We start from the raw sequence: 23,178 nt of genomic DNA on the forward strand, positions 1-23,178 counted from the left end.
CTGGTTGTAAGTATGGAAATACACACATATGCACATTAAATAATAGTATTATTACATTCTTCTCTTTCAGAAAATCTTTACCAGAATCATACAATTTTATGGGATTACTTTCACCCATATCGATTGAAAGGTTTGAATATAAGGCTGGATCTCCTTAATTCCTGTAGAGCTGTTGTTTCATCTTCCTCCACATCATATCTTCTCTATCATTTGGTCCCTAGCACTGTCAGGTTTCTTATACTTTGTTCCACAATAGGAGAGGTAGGGATTGTCTGGTCTTCAAGATAAAGTAGCAAGTCATGAACAGAAACACTAGATGCTGTCCATCTAGAGACTTGATGTTAGCACAAGTTATATTACTATCAAGAAGTTCAACTTGATTTACTTATGGTTTGTTCTTATTGCTCATAAATTTCCTTAGGAGTATTTAGCCAGGAGAACAGTGAATTTCCAGAGGAAGAGTGGCATTGAAAAGCAAAGAAACATTCATGGGATGTAGCAATTGATGCTGTAGATAATGGTAATCTTTGGGAGAAGAGTACCTGAAAAAACACCAATTCCCAACACTTCTCTAAAGGTACCTTCATATGGTACCTTTGAATCTTTCTGCTTGTTCATTCTTAATAGAGTAATACAGATTAGTATGAATTGATGCAAGTCAACTCTGGGAGAGATAATCTTTTAAACCCTTGACATGAAAGAAGTGCCTTGATCAGAGTATATATATTTTGGCAGCCCTCAAAAGTTGAACAAGAGATCCAGACATCTGATCACTATGTCCCAATATGAATATTGACATATGAAAAAACAACAAAGAAACTATCCTAAGTAAATATGTTTTATATAAAACACTAAGCAAAGGGGCTTTGATGTTTATACTAAGCTGTCCTGGAAGCTTTGTATTTTGATAAGTGTACCTTAAAGAGAGCAATAGAACTGAAGATTTAGTTGAGCCTAGACCCCACAAAAAGTGCAGGTTTTCCTCAAATCCTTTGTAGATGACAAACTATTGTTGATGTTAGCAAGCATGGAAGTAATAAAAACTGGGCCAGTGTATGCTTGAGCAAATGTATCAGAGATCACACTCTTGTTACTAAGATGATATTTCATTGTATCTCTCTCTCTCTCTCTCTCTCTCTCTCTCTCTCTCTCTCTCTCTCTCTCTCTTTCTCTTCACTATTCTATGCTGCCTATTCTATGCTGCCTATTCTATGCTGCCTATTCTATGCTGCTGGGTATTGACATCAGTCATTCACTCATCATTGGTATCCATGGCTGTAGCTAGGGTAAGTGGCACCCAGGGCAAGCAGCAAAATTGCACTCCTGCCACCACCACCACCACCACCACCACCAAAAAGTTGAAGCTTGCATAGAAAAAATGGGTAACTGGTTTTAAAAAATTGCATGGCGATAAGCAAAACAAACCATGTCTGAAACGGTTTTGAATTTTTTTTTAATGGCTAAATTAGAAAATAATCTTGGCCAAAATTGCCCCCTCCCCCACCTTAAAATGACACCCAGGGCATGTGCCCTGCTTGCCCCACCCTAGCTACGCCCCTGTTGGTATCAGTTATGCTCTCACTTTTATCCCCTCTCCTGCTGGTACCATGATAAAATGCACTCAGTGCACTCTGTTTTAGTGTGAGGGCAAGAAGTCCCTTTAGTCTTGTTGTAAACATGACAACCTGCCTAATATTGGTGCCACAAAAAAATGTACCCAGTATATTCTGTCAAGTGGTTGGTAATAAAAAGAGCATTGTAGCTGTAGAAATCAAACCAAAATCAAAATTTATGAGGGAGATGTGGTCCAACCCATCTAGGGATGCAGCAGCAACCTGTCCAGCCTATGCCAGCAAAGAAAGCAGATAGAGGATGATGATGATGTACTGAGTACAAGATGATTGACTAAACTCTTGAGTGAAACCATTAAAAGAAAGGAGTAGTGTATATAGATTTCAGTTTATAAATTTGTCAATGTTAACTGGCTTTCTGTTAGTGTTCAGTTGAAGAAGATTGGCAGATGGGGAGAAGAAAGAACTTGATTTCAAATGGTAGAATGTGCTTTTGATTATGGAATTTTAATACAATACATCAGTTATGCTGAATTCTATTGATTTTCGAAATCTTGTATTGCAGAAAGTGCAACATTCTGTTGAACAAAAGCAGAAACTAGTTGATTCCCTTCATAATATGGTTGTTGTTGTGGATGATTCCAGTTCTGAAACAGGTAGGTGAATTATGTATTTTGAAACTTTTTAAAAAGTTTCCTAAATTAGAAACTTTGAAGCTTTTAGCAAAGGTTGGTATTTTGATTTAGGTCTTGTGTTTTCTTGGACAGAATTCCTTAAGTATAAAGGGATTGATTTGATCTTTGATTAACTGTTTAAGTTTCATTCTTCATTGTTGAAAATTTTAAAAATTACATAAAGGTAATCTAATGAAAAGTGTTTTCTTCTATGGCTTTATAGCTTGTGAAGCTCTTGGACATCAACTTGAAAAACTTGTCAAACGTTGGGATGATGTATGTAGACTAACTGAACAGAGACGGTTATTACTACAAGATGTCTTATTAAAATGGCAGTTTTATTCTGATGGATTAAAAGCATTTTGTAACTGGCTTAATTGTCAAGAAGAAAAACTTGTAAAAATGCGTAAAGCTACTCTGAAAGATCCAGCTGAAGTTTCTGAACAAGTAAAAAATTTGAAGGTATGGAAGTTTAATTATTACAGTTTTAGTTTTATCTTCATTTATTTTTAAATGATTTAAATATTGTAGTGTATTTTGTGTATTATTATAATGTTTTGTTTAGGATGCATTACACTTAATAAATAATCTCTTTTGACTATTAACCTCAACTTGAGAATGAAATAGTTTTCTTATTCACACTTAATTTTGATTGCTTTTATCTATGATCACCATTAGATGACTGCTCACTGAAATGTATGTATGTTCTTATTGAAAAATCTTTTATTGTTAATAATCTGTAAAATTATAATCTTAGTTACAACACCTGAGATATTTAATTAGGATCACGTTGATTTGGCTGCCAGCATCATTTTCTGTTCAATTCAATTTCATATTCAGTGTAGTGATACATATTTATAGGCTAATGAATGACGTAAAAATCATTTTCGCTATAAATCAATAAATAAAGAGTTAGTAGCAATTAAATTTGAGATTTTGGGGTAATTTTAGCTAATCGTAAGTCACAGACACGTTCATGTCTGTTTCCATAGTAACAAGTCAAACATGAGAACTCTTTTGTCAGTGAGAAAGCACATGTATTGACAAATATATTCTACACAATGCCATGCACATTGACACTGTGATCTGTTGCTTCTACCCTGGTTGTGAGATGTGCTAAAAATAACAGCTGAATATGCCTTAAATCACCCCCCTTCCCCCACCAATTGAAATTTTATTTGCATAATCCTATGAATCCCTGTGTATAGAGTACAAATTCGCAAAACTTTTCTGCAAATTTTAAAAAAGTTATGAGGGGTTATATGTCATGCGTTAAACAGAGTTTGATTTGTTTACAGTTTCATATAAAAACACGTGCTATTTTCAGAATGTTGACATGTACAGTCATGCACAAAATGACAGCTTCCAAATCCTGGTTCCTGACAGGGTGAAAATGATCAAACTTTAAACCTCTATAACTTTTTAAAAACATTTTTCTGGAAAAAGTTAAAATACTCCAGCAACTCCGCTTAGGAAAGTATATTAATATTCCATTCAATAAACTTTAATTTTTGAAATGCTGGAAGTCAAACCAACTAGATCCTTTAATTAAAGTACCTTATTGTTTAAAAATAATCTTTACATCAAAATTGAAAGAACACATTTCTTCAGTCAGATTCATAAATTTAGATCTAAATGAAATATCTAAAAATAGATTTTCTTTGTAATAAGATTTTATGAAAGAATGCAGAAACTACTTTGACTATATCTTATATCTATACAAATAAGTTTTGTTATTTTAAGTAGATCATATAAGTATTGTCAGTATGATTTTGTTATTAGACTAATTTCAAATATTAGATAGAATAAATGAAACCGTTTCAATTGGATCCTTAACATGCAACAGTGTAGTTCTATTGACTACAAATACGAAGTAATGGAAAAACAAAAGTAAATGAACTTTGCAGAAGAGTGACATTGAACAACCATATCATTAAAACTTTTATTTTTCTTTGAACTTGGCCTGAATCTATTTATAGACTAGTGATCTTGCTTGTAGTGTCAGCCACTAACTACTAACAAAATCATTGTCTTCCTCTGTCTACCCCTCTCCCTGTTCTCCATACACTACTAGTGAATTGTTGTCTGGGGTAAATGGACACTATTGTAGAAGGCAATGGGACCACACATATTTTTTACCTCTTGGTCTGTTGGTCACTTTTCTTCTTAAGTAGTTCTGTTTTAAATGGCTTAGAACCCATACCTCCCTCCTCTTTAAGGGTAGTAGGTACATCATGCTGCTTAGTTTACCATCACCAGCTGGCCACCAGGTGTATTTGACAGATTGCTGTGTTGCAAGCTTTCAGACCAGGGTTTCTCAATGCACCTTTACACTTCTCCAAGGTGTCAAAATTAGAACACCAATGTTCCATTCTCCAACATCTATGGACTTCATTTTATCTTTGATCTTACCCATCATCTCTTAGTAACACAGAAATCTCTGAAGTACAAACTTTTTTACCTTCTATTCATAATTTATATGCTACATTCTTTATTGAAATTTCACTTTGAAATGTGGTGTCTCTACTTATGTAGACTCTGCTCTCCCTGTTACTCATCTTTCTCACCTGGATACCTGCAATAATGACTTCCATTTACTCTGCCTTAAAGTTTCCCTTTTTCATTCCTCCAAATACATTCTCTTCTGCTGCTACTCTTTAGAACTCTGAACTACTGCCACCATTTCAACCATATCTCCTCCTGCACTGAGGATACATACCTCACTTCAACCCTTTCCAAAGTCATTGTTCTCAGTACTTACAACTCCTATTGGCTCTTACTTTTATCGCATACTGATGCCACTAATGCAGAAGCTAAATCTTTTGCATTTCTCAATTTGAGCCATGAATGATTCCTCCTAACATCATAGACCTCAAGCTCACCCTTATTTTGAACTGCAGCATATCTGCCTATCTTCTTGCCAACATTGTGAAAGCTTCTTTTCTTCCAACCATGATTTATTTGTGAGTAATAAAGTTGCAGTGAAAGCCTTCACCTTTACCATCTGCTTTGCATCCAACTCCACTCCACTTACACTTGTTAAATCTTCCTCAAATCTATCTTCCACTTCACCAGTCTCACCATCTTGCATACATATATGCCTAGTGTAAAGTACCTCCAGTTGCAGCAAGGCCATCAGCCTTGGCAACACTTCTTCCATAACTAAAATAATGCACCTTAGAACATGTAAGGGTAAGGAAATGAAAAACCATGGGGATAACATTCAGACAGAGACAGGATACAAGAAAATGTGAGTGTAAAACCACATTTTTGTGCAGATATGAGAATAGTATAAGTCAACAGAACCAGTGGTTGAGGGCAAAACAAAAAGACTGTGTCATTCTTATTGAACCTTTCAAGATTGGGCATAGAGGCATTTGAAGAATTTCAGAATTATAACTTGGTGTTGCAGGATAAATAAATTGGGAGTACTGAGAGTGAAGTTTCTTTCCTATTAGTGTGGAAGAGGAAACATCACTGTAGGGAGCCCCAAAGTGGTGGATAGGAATACAACCTCTGGATACAGTTATTAGTGGTAGAAGTGGAAATAAGACTAATAGGCCAAACCTATGGTGTTCTTTGGCAAGATATAACATCTGACAGATATTTAGCTTAGGGTTACATATGGTATTTGGAAACAGCATGGTAGGTGTGCTGCTTTTATAAAATAGTCAACTGCTAGTCACTAGTGATGTTCACATGATGCTGGGCAGAAGAATGTTTGTGGGATCAAGAATCACCAAAATGTATTACTGCTAACATCTATAAACCTGATGATAATGGGTATCATTTGCCAATGGAAGATTTGAATGAATAAACTGAGCAAGTTCAACCAGATGAATATGAGTTGCGAATAGGGAATGAGGGAAGAGAAGGGAGAAGTAAAAAATATCTTCTATGGTTGGGTACTACTGGTGAATATATTATTCCTCCAAGGTGCACTACCAGCAAAATTGCTGAGATTATCACTGCTGGATAATCCCTTAGTCATAGATCTGTATGATTTAAGTTGACCTAGAGCAAACCTTCTTTAGGTTTTGTTATTCGAGTAGTGGGGACTCAATATGAGAGAACTGATGAAGCTATCTTGGACATTGTTCTTCTGCTAAAGTATTTAAAACATGTTTAAAAAAAATTGTCTGGTTTCTAACTTACACTGAGTAAAATTCCAGTTGTTTTATCATTTTAGGCCATTGAAAAAGAAATGGAAGTACAAGTACAGTCTTTTGATGAACTATATGAGTGCGGTCAGCAAATTGTCCAGAATCTAGAGGATAAAGAAGCTGTTCAACGTATAAGTGCTGAACTTGAAGATGTACAAGAGCGATGGGAAAATCTGGTTCAGAACATGGGAACACAGAGCCAAGAGGTAACATCAAAATTATATAAATTTTACTTTTTAATTCTAAGCTAATATTAGGTGTTTATAAATTATGAAGATATTTGTTAAATATTGAAATGAATTAAAAAGTTTCCATTACAAAATACTATATATAGTCCTAGAAATTTAAGCTTACTAATTTTGAAATCATATGAGTGGCAGCTTTTGAAATTTGTTAAGCCATTTTGACCGTCATGTCTCTTATTTTTTTCTCTACTGCAAATTATTTATGGATAGCTTTTGTTTGTTTGATTTTACTAAGATAGGAAAATTTTAAATATAATTAATTTGATTTCAGATTGCTGGGTCTGGAGTTGAACTTAGTAAAATAACAGATCTCGAGGAGATTCTTGCTGAAGAGAAAGTTCGAGAGACAAAGTCTGAACCAACAACTTCACCTGATGTGGTGAAAAAGCGCAAAACTGATACAGCTTTACGGTTAGAATTTGAAATAGATATGAAAAAAATGAAAGATTGGTTTGAGAAGACAGAATCAACATTAGCATTGCTATCTGTTGATGATGACGACGATGATGATGATGATGATGTTGAAGATCCTTTCCTTGCTTCTCAAGAAGAGTTTTCTGAAGAGGAGCAATTTGTTTTAATTCAGGTACTTTTATTTCTTTGAAATCTTAAATTCTATGTTTCTGATTGTATTAACAGTTACTATTTCTAAAAAAATTTATAACATGTGGTTATGATGCCAAGCTAATGTCATTAAAGTCATGACTTCAAATCTTACAATCATAACATCTGACTATACTTCTGACCAAAACCACATTGTATAGTCTATACTTATTTTATAGTTGAATAATTAGAGATAGGAAGAGCATTCAGATTATAGTACTGTTTAAAAATCTGATAACAATTTTCTTTTGAATTATGAAGGAATCTTTTTTCTTATTAATGTTTTCTGTTAAAAACTTAGAAACCAGGAAACAATTTCACTGAGAATTATTCTCTAAAACTTATAAGGTATTCCCATAAATCACTTTTTACCATTAATTCATGTAATAATTAATAATTGCACTGCTTAAAATTTTTAAGTTATCACTTATTTCATTATAAGCTTCTTTCAATAACTTTACCAGTTGATTTTTAAAGATCAAATCTACCCAATTTGGTTTTGTATTGTGTAAAACTTTCAGTCAACTGATCTTATTGCACTCAGAGTTTTGCCTATAAATTTCATGGACTATGTCTCAGTTGACTGAAATATTTCAACTAATTATATTTTACATGTGAGACCCTGCCAAAAAAGTTTATATTTCCATCGAAATTTGAAAAAACAAAAAGAAAGAAAAAAGAACATTTTATCTTATAGAACTATTTCTTTTGACAGGATACAAAAAATGATGTGAAAACTCACCATGATAAAGTATCTTCACTCTTGGAAACTGGGAAAAAATTAATTGAAGAATTAAAATTTGGTAAGTTTTTATGTATATAAGAAATATGTGTAAACTAATTCTCTTATAATGATTGATATTCAAAGGACCCTCTTAATTTGAGATGAACTGTTTTGCTTGTTTAATTGTTAAAATTTTTATTGCTTTTAAATAAAAATTTGTTCTGAAGCTAAATTATATTAGCATTTTATTTTATTTTTTAAGGCGGTGAAAATTATGATAATATTTCTAAGCTGACACAAGAGCTGGAAGAAAGATGGAAAATTATCAATCAACTTCTGAATGAGACACATAGTAAGGTTTTTCTGGAAATTGAAGCTAAAAAGTTTTATGACGAACTGAATTCACTGAAAGATTTGATGTTGAATTATGAGAGATGGGCATCTACTGCAGAGAACATTTCAGAAGAAACTCTTGAAATCAGTCATCAGTTAGAGCAATGCAGAGTAAGTTAAACTTTCATTCTGTATATTGGGGAAAGAGTGTTTTAGTCACTGTTTCTAACATGGATAATTTTATAACTATTGTTTAAAAATAAAGGGGTACTTCATTTTTATTGATATTGTGTTTATTCTAAAGAAGTTCATAAAAGCTGGATATTAGGGTTTACATATTGCATGTAATAGGCTTATGGATTTATTTGGATTCACAATGCCTAATTTTAGTGATCTCATAAACATACATAAATTGTTTAGATTTAGTCCATTTCAAAACAAGCCATTCATATGTTTGAATTCATGGATATTGAAATCCTGAATAGATTGTTAGTTTATTATGGAAGTATTGACTTTAATGTATTTTTCCATGAAGCAGTCTGTCTCACAAAGCTCATTACCTCCCAGGTCTTTCACTACGACCAAAAATAACATGTACAAAGCATGGTTAAATTAAATTCAATTTTTTGATTAATAATTAATTAAATATTTGTTTCAGGGTGTGCATGCTTGAAAAAGCATTAATATGCAACCAAACAATGCTACATTACTTATATACTATATATTTTATTTAGTGAAGTTGTATGTTTTTAAAAAGACCTTCTGTAATTTGTAAAAGGTAAAATTAAAAGACATGAAGTCCCAAGAAGAACGTGTTGAACATCTTAAAGTGCAAGCAAATGCTTTGTTGCAACAAGAGAAGAAGACAGGAAAGAAAGAGAAAGTTCAGTTTGATCTTGATGCATTTAATCAGCGGTGGGAAGCTATTTATCAGAAGATAGGTAGGTTTCATACTATGTTTATTCAATCATTATATGATCCTGAGTAATGTCTTTGTGCAGAAATTATAGGAAAATATTGTTTTATGCTGAAGTATTTGTTGCAGACCCCCGAAAATGGGGCTCTGAGGTTAAAAACATGTCAATGCAAGGTAGCATAAAAAATGTCATTAAACTGATGCTAATTCAAAATGCTTGTTTCTTACTTCATGGAAAAGTCTTTTATTTCTTGTTTATTATATTAGCATGTTTTAGTAGGTAAGTCACTTGATTTACTTAGTTTATTTAAATGCCCTCATTGGAACTTAAGATAGTGTATTACATTTAAAGAACAGAAGAAATGATTCCTTTTGTTTATAAAAGAATCCTTTCTCTGAATGACAGTGTATGGTACATGTGATCAGAAGTGTGAGCCTGATATGAAAACATAAGTATTAAATACAGAAGAGCAGCTACAAAGAATAAAGAATAAACTAGGTTGATAACTATACATTTTTCAATATGAAATTGAGAGATGTAATGAATGTTTGTTGATGTTTGATCAGCAATATTTTTGCTGTGAACATCTTGTTTTTGTTTTTTTCTTTTCAAACAGTATTTCTAAAGCCATATTATCCAATGTAACCTCCTATTTTTAAGATGGTACTCTGTGACTGCGTGGTTTGAAGAATGTTTGTCTGCTATTTGTAACAGGTTTGGTAGAAATGTTATGTAAATTTGAGAGATGTGTAGAAGAAAGGCAAGTGTTTTTATAGAAACATGAGAATTGATATTGAGTAAATATGGATAAATAGGTGCAGGAGTGGCTGTTTGGTAAGAAGCTTGCTTCCCAACCACATGGTTCCGGATTCAGTCCCACTGTGTGACACCTTAGGCAAGTGTCTTCTACTATAACCTTAGGCCAACTGAAGCCTTGTGAATGGATTTGGTAGACAGAAACTGAAAGAAGCCAGTTGTATATATCGATCTATATATTTATATGTGTGTCTTTGTGTCTGTGTTTGTTCCCCCATCACCACTTGACAACTGGTGTTGGTGTGTTTACATCCCTGTAACTTAGCAGTTCGGCAAAAAAGACTGATAGAATAAGTACCAGGTTTAAAAAATAAGTATTGGGTTAATTCATTCAACAAAAAATTCAAGGCAGTGTCCCAGCAAGGCAACTGTCTAATGACTGGAACAAGTAAAAGATAAAAGATGTAAAAACAAAATTTATTTTAGATTTGAACATGCTTGATTTGATAATTGTAATGACATCAAATAGAGGTAGATTCTACTGAATTGTTTTTCAATGGAAAATTACTTGTTTAATGTCGTGGATGATTTAAAATATAGTTTTCCCAAAAGCATGCAACTTTCGGTCTGTTGGCTTTTAATAATTTTAATTTTTATACTTTGGAGTGGATTCTTTTTTCATTTCTCACTCTGAAAATCTAAGTAAAATAAAATAGAATATGTTGGGTAACTGCAACAAGCAGAGTAGTATATATTGATTATAAACACCACATAATTACTGACACTCACTATTCCAGAAACTTAATCTTATAACATTAATCTCACATTTACTCTATTGGGGAATGATAAATGTATATATTGTATAAAATATTAGTTTGATATATATTATCTTGAAATGATATTTTCTTGTACTCTGCTTCTCTCTCTAAATTTGTTGTTAGTTGAGACTACTACAAAAGGTACATATAAGCAGAGAGTTTCATATTTCATGCAAATGCACTTATAAAACAGTTTAGTATAAAACTCCAGGTTCTTGAGCAACTCTTTTAGTATTAACAGCTAATGAAAATAAAATAAGATTATATGTACTCTTCACTACGTATCGAGTTCTCTTCCCCATGTTTATAAACAAGACATACTTATGCATGTAAATGCTTACACATACCTGTTTCAGTGAAGTATGTTACTTAAGTACTGGACCCTTGAAAACTGAATGATTAAAAAAAGGAACAACTCTATTACCTAAAAGTTTTAATTTTAATGATCATTCTCTTTTAGGAAAATATTTCAATCTCTAAAATACTTTTAAATTAGTTTTTAAGTTGGCTAAAAATCTTTTGGGTTTAAATGTTTTATTTATAAAGAAAATAATGTAATAAATGACAATATCATTGTGTATAATCTCAAGAATATTCAACCTTCCGACCTCTGTATGTCTCATTTTCCAGTGTTTCATTATGTCTCTTAATCGTCTTTGCTTTTCTGTTTGTTGACATTTTTTTTCTGCGTTGTATTTTTGTATCTCCCTTTGTCGCTTTCCTTCCAATATCCATCCATGTTAACAGAAGATACAGACTGTGAGTATTACAATTGCTGTTGTACTACTGTCTTAGTGTTGTGTTTTGTCATGTTGTCATCCTAAGCTAAATCTTTTCTTTGCCTTGACAAACAATTTTAATATTACCTGAATGTCATCATATAAACAGATAAGCATGCAATATATGTGTAAGATGTTTTAATATTATTGCTCTTGTTAACACAACTATTACATTGTTCAGTTTAATTTATAATTTTATGATAAGCTATGAAATAAGTAGTAGCCCTGAAAGAAAGTTAGACGCTATAAAATACATCCATTGTGTGCAATACCAGATTTTTTTTTCCCCAAGAAAATGTCTGTTGTAAATATCTATAATTGAATAAGGTTTTGTATTCTTATAATGTTTCAATTCCCTTGTTTTGTGTGGGTGTGTGCATGCGTGCGCATGTGCACACACATACACTCCTGTACTGCTAGCTGTCACTCACTCACTTTCTGGCCAGTCCTTCATCGAGATCTGTTCGTCTCTTACCATCACCATCTTGATAATCTGTAACTCATGTTCTCTTACTTGCAAACATTACTCTTCTATGCTTCTAGCTCCCATTCTCTTTTCCCCCAGTTACCAAGTTACTCATTATTGATAACTATTATACTCTCATATTTCTCTCTTACCAACAAAAATGTAACTTCCGTGTCTCTGTCTCATTACTTTCTGCTGTCACTGTCTCCTTCTTTTCCTCCTCCTTTTCCATATGGTCACTTCAATCATTATGTCCCTTTTTCATACTCATGTTTCTTTCTCCATATCACACTAGTTCTCATAGTTCATTTTCTGCAATTGCCTGTTCTATCTAGTCCATTTGTCAAGTTACTTGGAATGAACAACAATAACATTGAGCAGTAATGGCTCTTTTGTCTTGCAGAGTACAAGGTAACCCACTAATTCTGATTCCTTGTACACTCTATAAATGCTCCTTGTACACTCTATAAAATGTTTGCTGAATGAGCGGAGTAAACACAGTCAAGAGGAGTTTTTAGTTCTGTCTTCTGGAGGACGTAAGATTTAAAAACCTGGTACCATGATAAAATACACTTTGTATGCTCTGTAAAGTTGGTGTTAGGGAGAGCATCCTGTCTTAGAAACCTAGCCCAAACTGAAGAACAAGGGTGAAATATGGTCCTGAGACCTGTCTAGGAGAGCAACTAATTCCAAATAAGAACTGACATGGATTAGGATCATCAGCAATGCCAGCATGAAAATCAGTTGTGTACTGATGATATATACATATACCACACAAATATCTATCTGTTTCTCTGTCTGTCTGTATGTATCTCTATGTATGTGCTTGTGTGTGTTTATATGTATAATACTAAAAGTTGCCATCTATTTTTGTGTGTACCACAATTTTTACTGAAAACAATTCATTATGTTGATAAAAGGTTTTGAGTTCATGTACTCTTAAGAAATACATTTCTGGGCTTTAGGAATTGAAAAATGTTGTTTATTATTTTATGTGCAAGAGAAAGTATTTTTCAGCCATTCATGGAAGAAAGACAATTCATGAATGTTGTTGAAATGGAAGAAGGGTTGCTGAGTATATATCAACATATAAAGAAAACAAATTGATGCAATATCCATAGAGTAACAAGGATCGATAGAATAGCTCATAGCAAAATACAAGAAAAAAGGATAGTGTATATGTCTATCTTCATCTGTCTCTGAGATGAATATCTGAAAGAATGAGAGGGTGTGTGTGTGTGTATATATCTATATAGCGAGAGAGTTTATGATGCAAATAAACATGTATGGGCTTAATATATGCTGGGCAGTGGGGGGGGGGGGGGTACTCAAAAGAAACTGGAATTTTGCAATATTATTTTATTTACTTAGTTTTACAAAGTCACAGGGAGCAAGATCAGGTGAATAGAGAGGGTGGGTAAGCGGGTTCATGCCATTTTTGTTCAAAAACTGTCTCACACTCAAGGTGGTGTGCACAGGTGCATTGTCATGATGAAACCACCGTTCTCCACTTTGTCACAGATAAGGGCATTTTCATCTCACCATGTCTCGCAAATGCTTCAGAATTGCCAAGTAAAATGTCTGGTTAACATTTTGACCAGAGGAAACAAATTCTGTGGGCAATTCCTTTCACATCGATGAAACAAATCAGCATCATTTTGACATTGGACTTCACTTGATGTGCTTGTATGTGGCATGGTGATATCGAATGCTTCTATTGACTTGATTGCTGCTTCATTTCTGGGTCGTAGCTGTACCACCAGCTTTCGTCACCAGTGATCTTTGAAACTGGTCTGGATCAACTTCCAACTGTTCTTTTAGTTCATGACATGCATTCAGTTGTGACTGCTTTTGAGCTTTCATGAGTAAGTGCGGTACAAATTTTGCTACAATTCTTTTCGTTTGCAACTCCCCACTCAAAATTCATTGGCAGGTGCTCCAGAACACACCAATCATTTCAACAAGTTCATCAATTGTTTGGTGACAGCCTTCCAAGATCAGTTCATGAACTTTTGTGATGTTTTCATTCATTCAGGAGGTCAACAGTTGCCCTGAACAAGGTTGGTCTTCAAGCAACAAGTGAACATTCCTGAAGCGTGAGAACCACTTGTAAACTTGTGTTTTGCTCATGACAGCATCCTTGTAAGCTGTTTGAGGCATGACTACTGCTTTGGCCACCATTTTCCCCAGCAGAAAACAGAATTTCATGAAAGCACACTGTTCCTTCATTTCAGCCATTGCAAAAATCAACGGACAAGGGAGAAACACTGCAAAAGAAAGACATTACCACTTGGCAGTACAACTTCAACTGATGCTGCCTGTTGGCAGATTGATGTTTAAGGGTCGCATCAAGTGGCTTCTAGCTGCAGAAGCTTGAACTACATTGGGCTTGTCCGACAGAGAATGTTTCCGGTTACTTTTGGGTACCTCATCATAAAATATACATACATATATACCTGTAAATATATATAGGGATATGGGAAACAAAAACTGAAAATATTCAGGTGAACATTCATGTTTAAGCATATAGATATTTATATATTTACAGTACAGATTTACATGGAGAACAAAAGATACAGTAAACTAAGGGGAGAGGATATGGTATTTCAGGTCTGACAGCTGTTTCTGGGGGCTCGGAATTACTTAATACTTGTAATTTTTGCCAATGGAGTGTGCAAAATTTCAAGAATATGCAACCAGTAGTGGATGAATATAAACATTACTGTAAATTTGGCCTCCATCTTCGGGTTGGACAGATTGTTTATTTGTATTATTATTTCCATATCAGCTCACCTGGATTTCTCTTATAGACTTAGTCCTCAAAAAAGATTTCAGAGTGTAAGCACAAAATTATTTGAGCACTACTATGTGTTTTCTATATTGAGCATCTCTGGATCTCGCCTGTTGACTATATACATATATATATATCTGATTCTTTATTTATATAAAACAAAAGGTACTGGCAGTTAATTGTAACTACTTCATATATAATATACACATATATTTTTTTTGAAATTTGTACATTATGATCGCAATACACATATACATTTGCATATGTACATGTTTATATGGGTACACAAACATGCATGTGCACATACATACACACAGATGGAAATTTCACCAAAGACTGCCTTCCTGATGCATGACAGATGACAACCAATGAATTTCACTGATTATCCACTTAATGGCTTTCAAACCCATTGACATATATGATCAACTGACTGTCAGTTCCTGTCACAGGAATGAAATCTCTATTCGTCAAAACACGTAAAAACACTCATGTATAATGCTATAGTATAATATTGAACCTAGGATCACATTGAAGCATAGTAACTTTTTAATCCTATAGTCAGGTGTGTATATTAATGTACATGTGTGTATATTATAGATTAGTACTTAAGTACTTTTTCCTTGGCAGTTGATCATTTTTCCTGTCTCATTCAGCTTGTTGAAAATTAAGTACTGAAATGTTTATTTTCTTAATTATTTGGCATCATATATAGCAACATTAATCTACCAGTTGAAGCTGTTTTAGTGTCTAACCTTTTATTAGTGATGTGTTGTTTAATAAATGAATCCCTGCTTGAAAAGGAGTAAAAGGGAAAAAAGAAAACTACTAAGTTTGCTATTTAAATCTTTTATTGGAAGTATGATAAATACAGTATTCTTGCATTGCTGCAAAAATACTAGGGGCTTGTTATATTTGTGGTGAAATCATATTATATCTCTTGAAAAAAATGAAACATTCTATTTATTTTGAATTATAATTTATTTCTTGAAGAAATAAAATGCTGTATCAGAAAAAAGAATTAACATAATTTTTTTCATATAGTTTTTAAGAATTATTTTACAATATTAGTTTCTGTTCCTTGTATCTGGTTATTTGGGAAAGGATTCAGGTTGGCAAAAATATTTCATTAAAGAATTTGTTGGACAGTTTACAAATCTAAAATATATATAACTATAAATATAGGTGGATGAAAAAGAAGTTATAAAATTGGTTTCTATCAAGGATTTCAATATACATTCTTTCATTGTCAAATAAGATTACTTTTTAAAGATGTTATCTTTTCTGTCTTCAGTTATTAAACTGGACAATGAATTTCATGTGTAAACATGAAATTGTTTTGAAATTCTACTTTGGATTATATCAGGTTGAACATTGTTACATACTACATATATGAAGTATAGAAGTTTAAAAAACAACTCTTCTAGAGTTTAAAAATATTTTGTTGCATATATCTGAATAATTGTTGCGGTAAGGCTTTTTCGTAAGGTAGGTCTTTCATAAAGATTTTATAAAAAGTGTTCTGAGGTGAATTCTAAAATATTTGTTTGGAAATCCCCCCTCCACACACAGACACATTCACTCTCACTCTCCAAACTATTATATAGATGATACTTTTACTAATTACAACAATCTGCAACTACTTCAATTGTTGTACATTATATACTCAATGTTATATAAACAATTATTTTACAACTGTAAAACCAGTATCAAAATTAAATTTATAATTTTTACTCCAAAGTAAAACCATAGTCTTATTAATAAAGTAAAATTTTAATTACTAAACTACTCTTTTCGCTTGCAGTATTTGTATTTAAAAAGAAGCAAGAGAAATACATAAATATGATTTTTTAGATTCATAGCAATGAAATATAGTTTCAGAAATATTGAACTTTAAATATTTCAAATTATTTACTTATAATTATCATTACTTATTATTTACTTGAAATATTTGTTTTGTAGGGAAGCAGAAAGAAGAACTTGAAAAAACTTTGGAAGAGATGCCTTCTCGTCCTTATTTGAGTGCTCTTGGAGCTTTACTTAAATGGATCAGTGATATGGAGGAAATTCTCAACACAGAAAATATCCATTTCAGTGGTACCAGTTCTCTGGAGAAACAAATGAAGCAGTACAAGGCTAGTCAAATTCCTTATCTATTATTTTAATTTCTAAACTTAAAAAATTTAAAATGATATTTAAACAATATACGACTGGGAAGTTAATATTATCTCTCTCTCTCTCTCTCTCTCCTCTCTCTCTCTCTCTCTCTCTCTCTCTCTCCTCTCTCCTCTCTCTCTCTCTCTCTCCTCTCTCTCTCTCTCTCTCTCTCTCTCTCTCTCTCTCTCTCTCTCTCTCTCCTCTCTCTCCTCTCTCTCTCTCTCTCTCTCTCTCTCTCTCTCTCTCTCTCTCTCTCTCTCCCTCCCTCCCTCCTCCAACCCCATCTTATTAATTCACAGAAGGATGACAGGAAAGTTAGGCAAGCTCTCAGCAAGTTGTACTTTCAGAGAAGCTCTAAATGATTATCATGACAGAAAAAGGAGATAGAGGTTTATAACATAGAGGAAAATCAGCAATTTCTACAAGGCAACTGCTGAAGGCTATAAACAAGATATGTGGACCATGCAGTAGAGAAAAATATCAAGTAGCTAAAGTGAATCTAAAGGTTGGGCATATTTAGCAAAGGGCGAAGAAAAAGAAAGTGGCTTGCACATGTTTTGTGACATGAGGATTAAGAGCATGAGATGTTATAAGTTAAACTGAAGAGAATCTAGATGTAATGTGTTTAGAGAATGATCATAGCACATTTGCTTTTACTGATGTTAGAAAGAAAGTAGCATAGAGACTGTTGAATTAGGAGATTGCTTGAGAGGGAGAGTGTCTATAACAGTCTGATCAACAGAACAAATAAGAATATGATAGCAAGGAAATTAACTGGCCTGTCAGTGATAGTCACAGTGATGTTTAAAATATTTGGCAAAGGAAGTTCCATACTAGTATTTCAAATAGTCAACCAAAGAATATAAGAAGGTGACATACTCGGTGACTGGTGTACCAGTATCATTGTCAATTGATACAGGGGCAAAAGCCATATACTAAAGACCACAAAAACCTCAAATTATTGAGCAAGAGTTATCAAAAAATTGATTAGAAACAAGATTAACTTGAATGTTATTTGGGTTTGTGGTACTTAAGAGGCTATATTCATAAAGAAAGAATTGCAAGAAAATTTGCTAGCTATGAGTAAGCCCTTCCCCATACTCAACATTTGTTGACCTGGAGATGGCTTTTGGCAAGGTACAATGATCTGTGATCTGGTATTCATGAATGATTCTAGGGGTACATGAATGGCTTATGAGGGCTCTGCAGTCTGTGTACAGAGGTGCAATCATCAATGACAAATTTAGCATGTATGCAGAGGTTCATTCAGTTATCTCTTATCTACATATTATAGTCATCCAAGCTATAACAAACAAACTATGCTGATGACCTAATTCTTAAAGCAAAATCTGGAGAAGATGTTCCTGACAAGGAAGCAAAACCTGGTATAGAAAGTCCTTAAACTTACTAAAACTACAGTTTTACTAAGTAGGAAAGAATTAAAGACCTTGTTACCATCGAGGAAATGGCCTTGGTATACAAAAAAGGAGGAAGTAGAAATTTCATATGGTGTGCCAAGTGTACGGAAGAGAACACGAGTGAAGTGGGATCACAAATAGTTTAACAAAGTAGGTGGGCTTCATATGTGGGTAATAAACACTAAAGTATACAGGAAACAGGTTTTCTCAGATGCCCAGCAAGCTCCTGGTAGTTGATAACTTCTGTTACTGAGGTGGGTGTTCTGAAAGCTTAGTGGTGAGAGTAAGAACAGACTGGAAAATATTCTAGGAACTATTATCTCTGCTGGTGACAAAAAGCTTTTCTTTCAGAGTGAATGGCGGATTGTATGCTGCTTGTGTACAAAATGAGATAGTGCATGGTAAAAAGTCAACTGCTGGAGAATTTATGAAAATTGTAAAGAAATTAAGCAAGCATACTTTGGTGGATGCATAGTGTTAGTGTGCATGAATAACAAAATTCAAGTAAGTTGAGGGAAAAACTAGATATAAGTGGAATCAGATGGGTGCAGTGTGTAAGAGAAAAGAATGCAGTGGTAGTGGCTTGTGATGTATATAGGGTGTAACTGCTGTATGAGGAATTGCTAAGCTCTTTGTTTAAATGGAAGCTGTGGAAGAGGAAGACCAAGAAACACTTAGGATGAAGTGATGAAGACTGATGGCATTTCGCAAAGATGACTAAGAACCATGATGATTGGTGACACATGATGCAGGAGAAAATTCAACCACACGTGTAAGCATGGTGAAACATACATGGAAATGGAGGCTGGAATATATATATATATATATATATATATATATATAGTGTGTGTGTATGTGTATGGGCTTTTCACTTGTTTTGTACCAGCTAAGTCTTTATTTGCTATTCCTCTTTTCTGTTCAATACCCCTTTCATCTCCTAGTTACTACGCTACGCTACGTAACCCATGTAATATGGGAAAATAGATGTGACCATGCTCATTGCCTGCCTACTACCATCCATATCTCTCTACTCTCTGCTCCCTTCCATCATGCTCTCTGTTACCAGATAACATTACTCTTCTCTACTGCTAGCCACCTCTCCCTCTTCTCCAGTCAGTCATTATTGACATCTGTCCCACTCTCATACCACTGACCATTTTTATTACTCTCCATCACTTCCTCACTCTCTTTTTCTCCCCTCTCACCAACAAACATAATTGTCGTTCACATGTTTGTCCCTGCCATTACTGTTTCTCTCATTTTACTCGGGAATTAATGTCTCTTTTTGCATTACTCCTTTTAACATTGTCTCTCCCATTTCTCCTTCTACACTTTCACCAGAATAGTGTTCCCCTCTCACCCTAGTTAATTTTCAGCTACCACCTTTTCTTCTACCCACCCTATTGGTCATGTTGCTCTAAATTAACAAAGAATGCATACAGGAATGAGCTTGACTGTTCTGTGACTGTGAAGATCTGTTCGACTCATGTCAGAATGGAAAGTGACATCCTTTTAATCCACTTTCCATACTACATAGATTTCTCGGTAGTTACAGTCAAAGACAATTCTCATCAGGATCTACTGCTCTCCTAAATGTCTTGCTTGTATGTTTCATTTTTTACATGGTTTCTAAGGCCAGATGTCCTTCATATCACCAACTGTACTAGGTGCAGTTTATTATGGCACCAGTACCCAAAAAGGATGTTATATCCCCAAAGGACTAAAGGGGCCTTATTGATCCCACATTGTTTCCACTCATTCATCACTCACTTTGTAGAGTGTGCTGAATGCATTCTGGCACTATCACAGTTAGGGTTGTCTTGTAATTTGTAAAATTGAAAAGCATTGTTAGATCAGGTCAACGTGACCTAGTAGGTGAGCAATGACAGAAGTTGAACTAAAATGGGTAGATGAATGGAACAAAAGTATGATAGCAGAAACCTAGTGATTTGGTGAGAGAGAGATGAATAATAATAGAAGTTGAGAATGGTAACAGTGAGTGATGGAAGTCAAATAAATGATGACTGGTGGTACAGAAAGGGTAACGGTAGTGTGTATCAGGTACAAACAGATACATTGTCATTGTCATGGTTGTGAGGGGTAGAGTGATAAGGGTGGTGGTAGAGGGGAGTAAATGTAGGTAGGTTCAGTATCATTCTTTGTTACTGGGCTGTATGAATGATATACAGATGAGTGAACACACACACATATACAAAATCTTTTTTTTCTTCCTCTTTTAGGAACTTCGAAATGATCTTCAAGAACATGTACATAGTTTAGAATATGTGAATAAAACAGGCCAACAACTGGTAAAAAAATCTCACAGCAATGAGAGAGCTAAATCTCTTGAGAATGATTTAATATCCTTGAACTGTAGATGGAGTGAAGTTTATAATACAGTTGATGGACGTATGGATATTCTAGATAGAACAATTGGACAACTGCAGTCATTTCAGGTACAATCTCTTAAAATAATCACGTATTTTTTATAAAAACAAGAGTAAAAGTTAAAAATTCTCATTACCCACAAGAATGATTAAAGTACTTTATCAAGAACTAATTACATAGAATTTGTTGAAAATATGTTTATGCCATCTTGGAATGAATTAATCCAATTTTCATAATTTGATTTTTATAGGATTGAGTTACTAAATTCTTACTTGTTAGTTAAATTTTTTTTTAAATATATTTTACAATGTAATTTTTATGATTATGAAAAACCATTTTACTTTTTCTATAAAAATGTATTTTAATGTAACCCTTCTGTTTGATAGTAATTGCTTTTCTATATTAAGTGGTATAAACAAAAATAATTTCATTACAAATCTGCAATCATTTTCAAACAGTAATGCAAAGTGGATTATCTTTTCATCATTATATTTGTTTTATCTAATTAATTTTGTATTAATTGTGAAAATATGTTTTCTCTTACAAACTAGTCATTGACTCTTAAATATAACTGAATATTTCTTAATTTATTCATAGAATCAATTGGTTGGCATGGTCCGCTGGACGAAAGAAATGCATGTGTTTTTACAGTCTGATGATCCAGCAACAGGAGATTTACAAACTCTTGCTGCTCAAATGAATGAAAGCAATGTAAGAATTGTAATACAACAATCTTTTCTTTTTCTTAAATGAAGTTATTTTAATTTTAAATCATAGTCAATCACATCAATGAAAAAACTAACAGGAATATTAAAGAAAAACATATGATGTTATATTAAAATTTTGAAAAAAAATTTTATAACCAAATCGTTTTAAAACAAATTATTTTCATAAAAATAAAAAAATTCAGAAAAAATGTCTGGTGATTGTTGCAATACTGATCTTTTCTATTTACTTATAGGGAGTTCTTGAAGATATTTTAACATTGCAAGAAAATGTTGATAGTATTGGGGAACTACATAATCAACTGTGTGAATATGCTGATGAACACTTTACTAAAGATTTAAAAGAACAGGTGAAAGATATGAATGAAAAGTGGAATAGTGTTGTTACTCTTGCACAAGAACAGAACACTCGTCTTGCTAATGCAATCAAATACAGCAAAGATATTTTCTCCAGAATGGAAAACTTAACTAAGTGGACAGAACAACAAAAACAGCAACTCAACAACAAAGACTATGCAGTGGATAGTATCAACGATTTATTAGTTAAAAATAAAAAATTCAAGGTACAGTATAATTTTTAGAAATTGAACTTCTCTATTATAATCATATACCCCTGTCTTCTATTTTAATTTAAAGCTAAATAATTTTGTATTACATTATATCAGACTTGTCAAATAAATATTTTTGTAATGATGTGTCAAAAGAACAAGCTCATACATACTTAACATCATAAAATTCATTTGATTTCATCAATTTTAGAGAAGGGTTAACAAAATGTCCATTGTCTGGAAATCTTTCGTAACATACCCGTGACCTCTTCAGCAACTCTTCCATCCCACATGAAAGAGTCGCTGAAGAGGTCACAAGTGTGTGACAATAGTTTACAACATTATTTTCTTCAGTGGCCATCCAAAGAAAATGTGTTAAAGAGACAAATTATCAATTTAGTACAGATATAAAAAAATTAAGTTATGAGAATAATTTCTTGTGTGTTCATAAGCTTTCAGACTGACATTCATGCATTGCAGACACACCCGAATAACTCCACACAGATCCACAACTCTGTGCACTTATTCACACATACTCATTCACTTACTAGTCAACAAATAATAAAAACTATAGAAATGTATTTAAAATTGTGTTATAAAAGAAGTTTGCTCTTATTGTAATATAAAATTTAGTTTATTTTTACTTCAATTTTAGTCTCTGAAGCAAGAAGTTTTGGAAAAAGAACTTGAGATAAATAGACTGAACTCGGAAGCTAATGTTTTGTTAAATAAAAGCAAAAGCTTACAGGAGATGGGACGTGCTTTAATGAAGTTAAATTCTCTTTGGAAAGATGTTTACCAGCGAGTTATCTACTATTCTACTGTTTATGAACAAAGTGATGTGAAGTGGTATAAATTTAAAGGTATGACTTACTGTACTAAATAATTACCATTTACTCTTTTACTTGTTTCAGTCATTTTAACTGCAGCGATGCAGGAGAACCACCTTAAAAGATTTTTAGTTGAAGCAGTCGACCTCAGGATATATTTTTGTGAGCCTAGTACTTAATTCTATTGGTCTCTTTTGCCGAACCTCTAAAACACACCAATATTGGTTGTCAAACGACACAAAGCCACACATACATAAATACACACACACACACAC

The 23,178-nt window shown here is 33.3% G+C and overlaps 1 protein-coding gene across 13 annotated transcripts in view; it reads left to right on the forward strand.

Moving 5' to 3' along the window:
* LOC106873450 (dystrophin) overlaps nucleotides 1–23,178 on the forward strand; it is a 712,951-nt gene that overhangs the window by 198,475 nt on the left and 491,298 nt on the right. For all 13 annotated transcript variants that reach the window (XM_089343243.1, XM_089343268.1, XM_089343278.1 and 10 more), the window contains 12 exons: nucleotides 2,137–2,227; nucleotides 2,469–2,707; nucleotides 6,435–6,614; nucleotides 6,925–7,239; nucleotides 7,972–8,059; nucleotides 8,243–8,484; nucleotides 9,092–9,254; nucleotides 16,800–16,972; nucleotides 20,653–20,868; nucleotides 21,398–21,511; nucleotides 21,762–22,088; nucleotides 22,729–22,936. In XM_089343243.1, the coding sequence (XP_089199369.1) occupies nucleotides 2,137–2,227; nucleotides 2,469–2,707; nucleotides 6,435–6,614; nucleotides 6,925–7,239; nucleotides 7,972–8,059; nucleotides 8,243–8,484; nucleotides 9,092–9,254; nucleotides 16,800–16,972; nucleotides 20,653–20,868; nucleotides 21,398–21,511; nucleotides 21,762–22,088; nucleotides 22,729–22,936 (2,356 nt within the window). The remainder of the gene's footprint in view (nucleotides 1–2,136; nucleotides 2,228–2,468; nucleotides 2,708–6,434; nucleotides 6,615–6,924; nucleotides 7,240–7,971; nucleotides 8,060–8,242; nucleotides 8,485–9,091; nucleotides 9,255–16,799; nucleotides 16,973–20,652; nucleotides 20,869–21,397; nucleotides 21,512–21,761; nucleotides 22,089–22,728; nucleotides 22,937–23,178) is intronic.

This window comes from Octopus bimaculoides, chromosome 2 (assembly GCF_046866305.1).
Source record: "Octopus bimaculoides isolate indiv1 chromosome 2, ASM4686630v1, whole genome shotgun sequence".
Classification (NCBI taxonomy): Eukaryota; Metazoa; Mollusca; class Cephalopoda; order Octopoda; family Octopodidae; genus Octopus; species Octopus bimaculoides.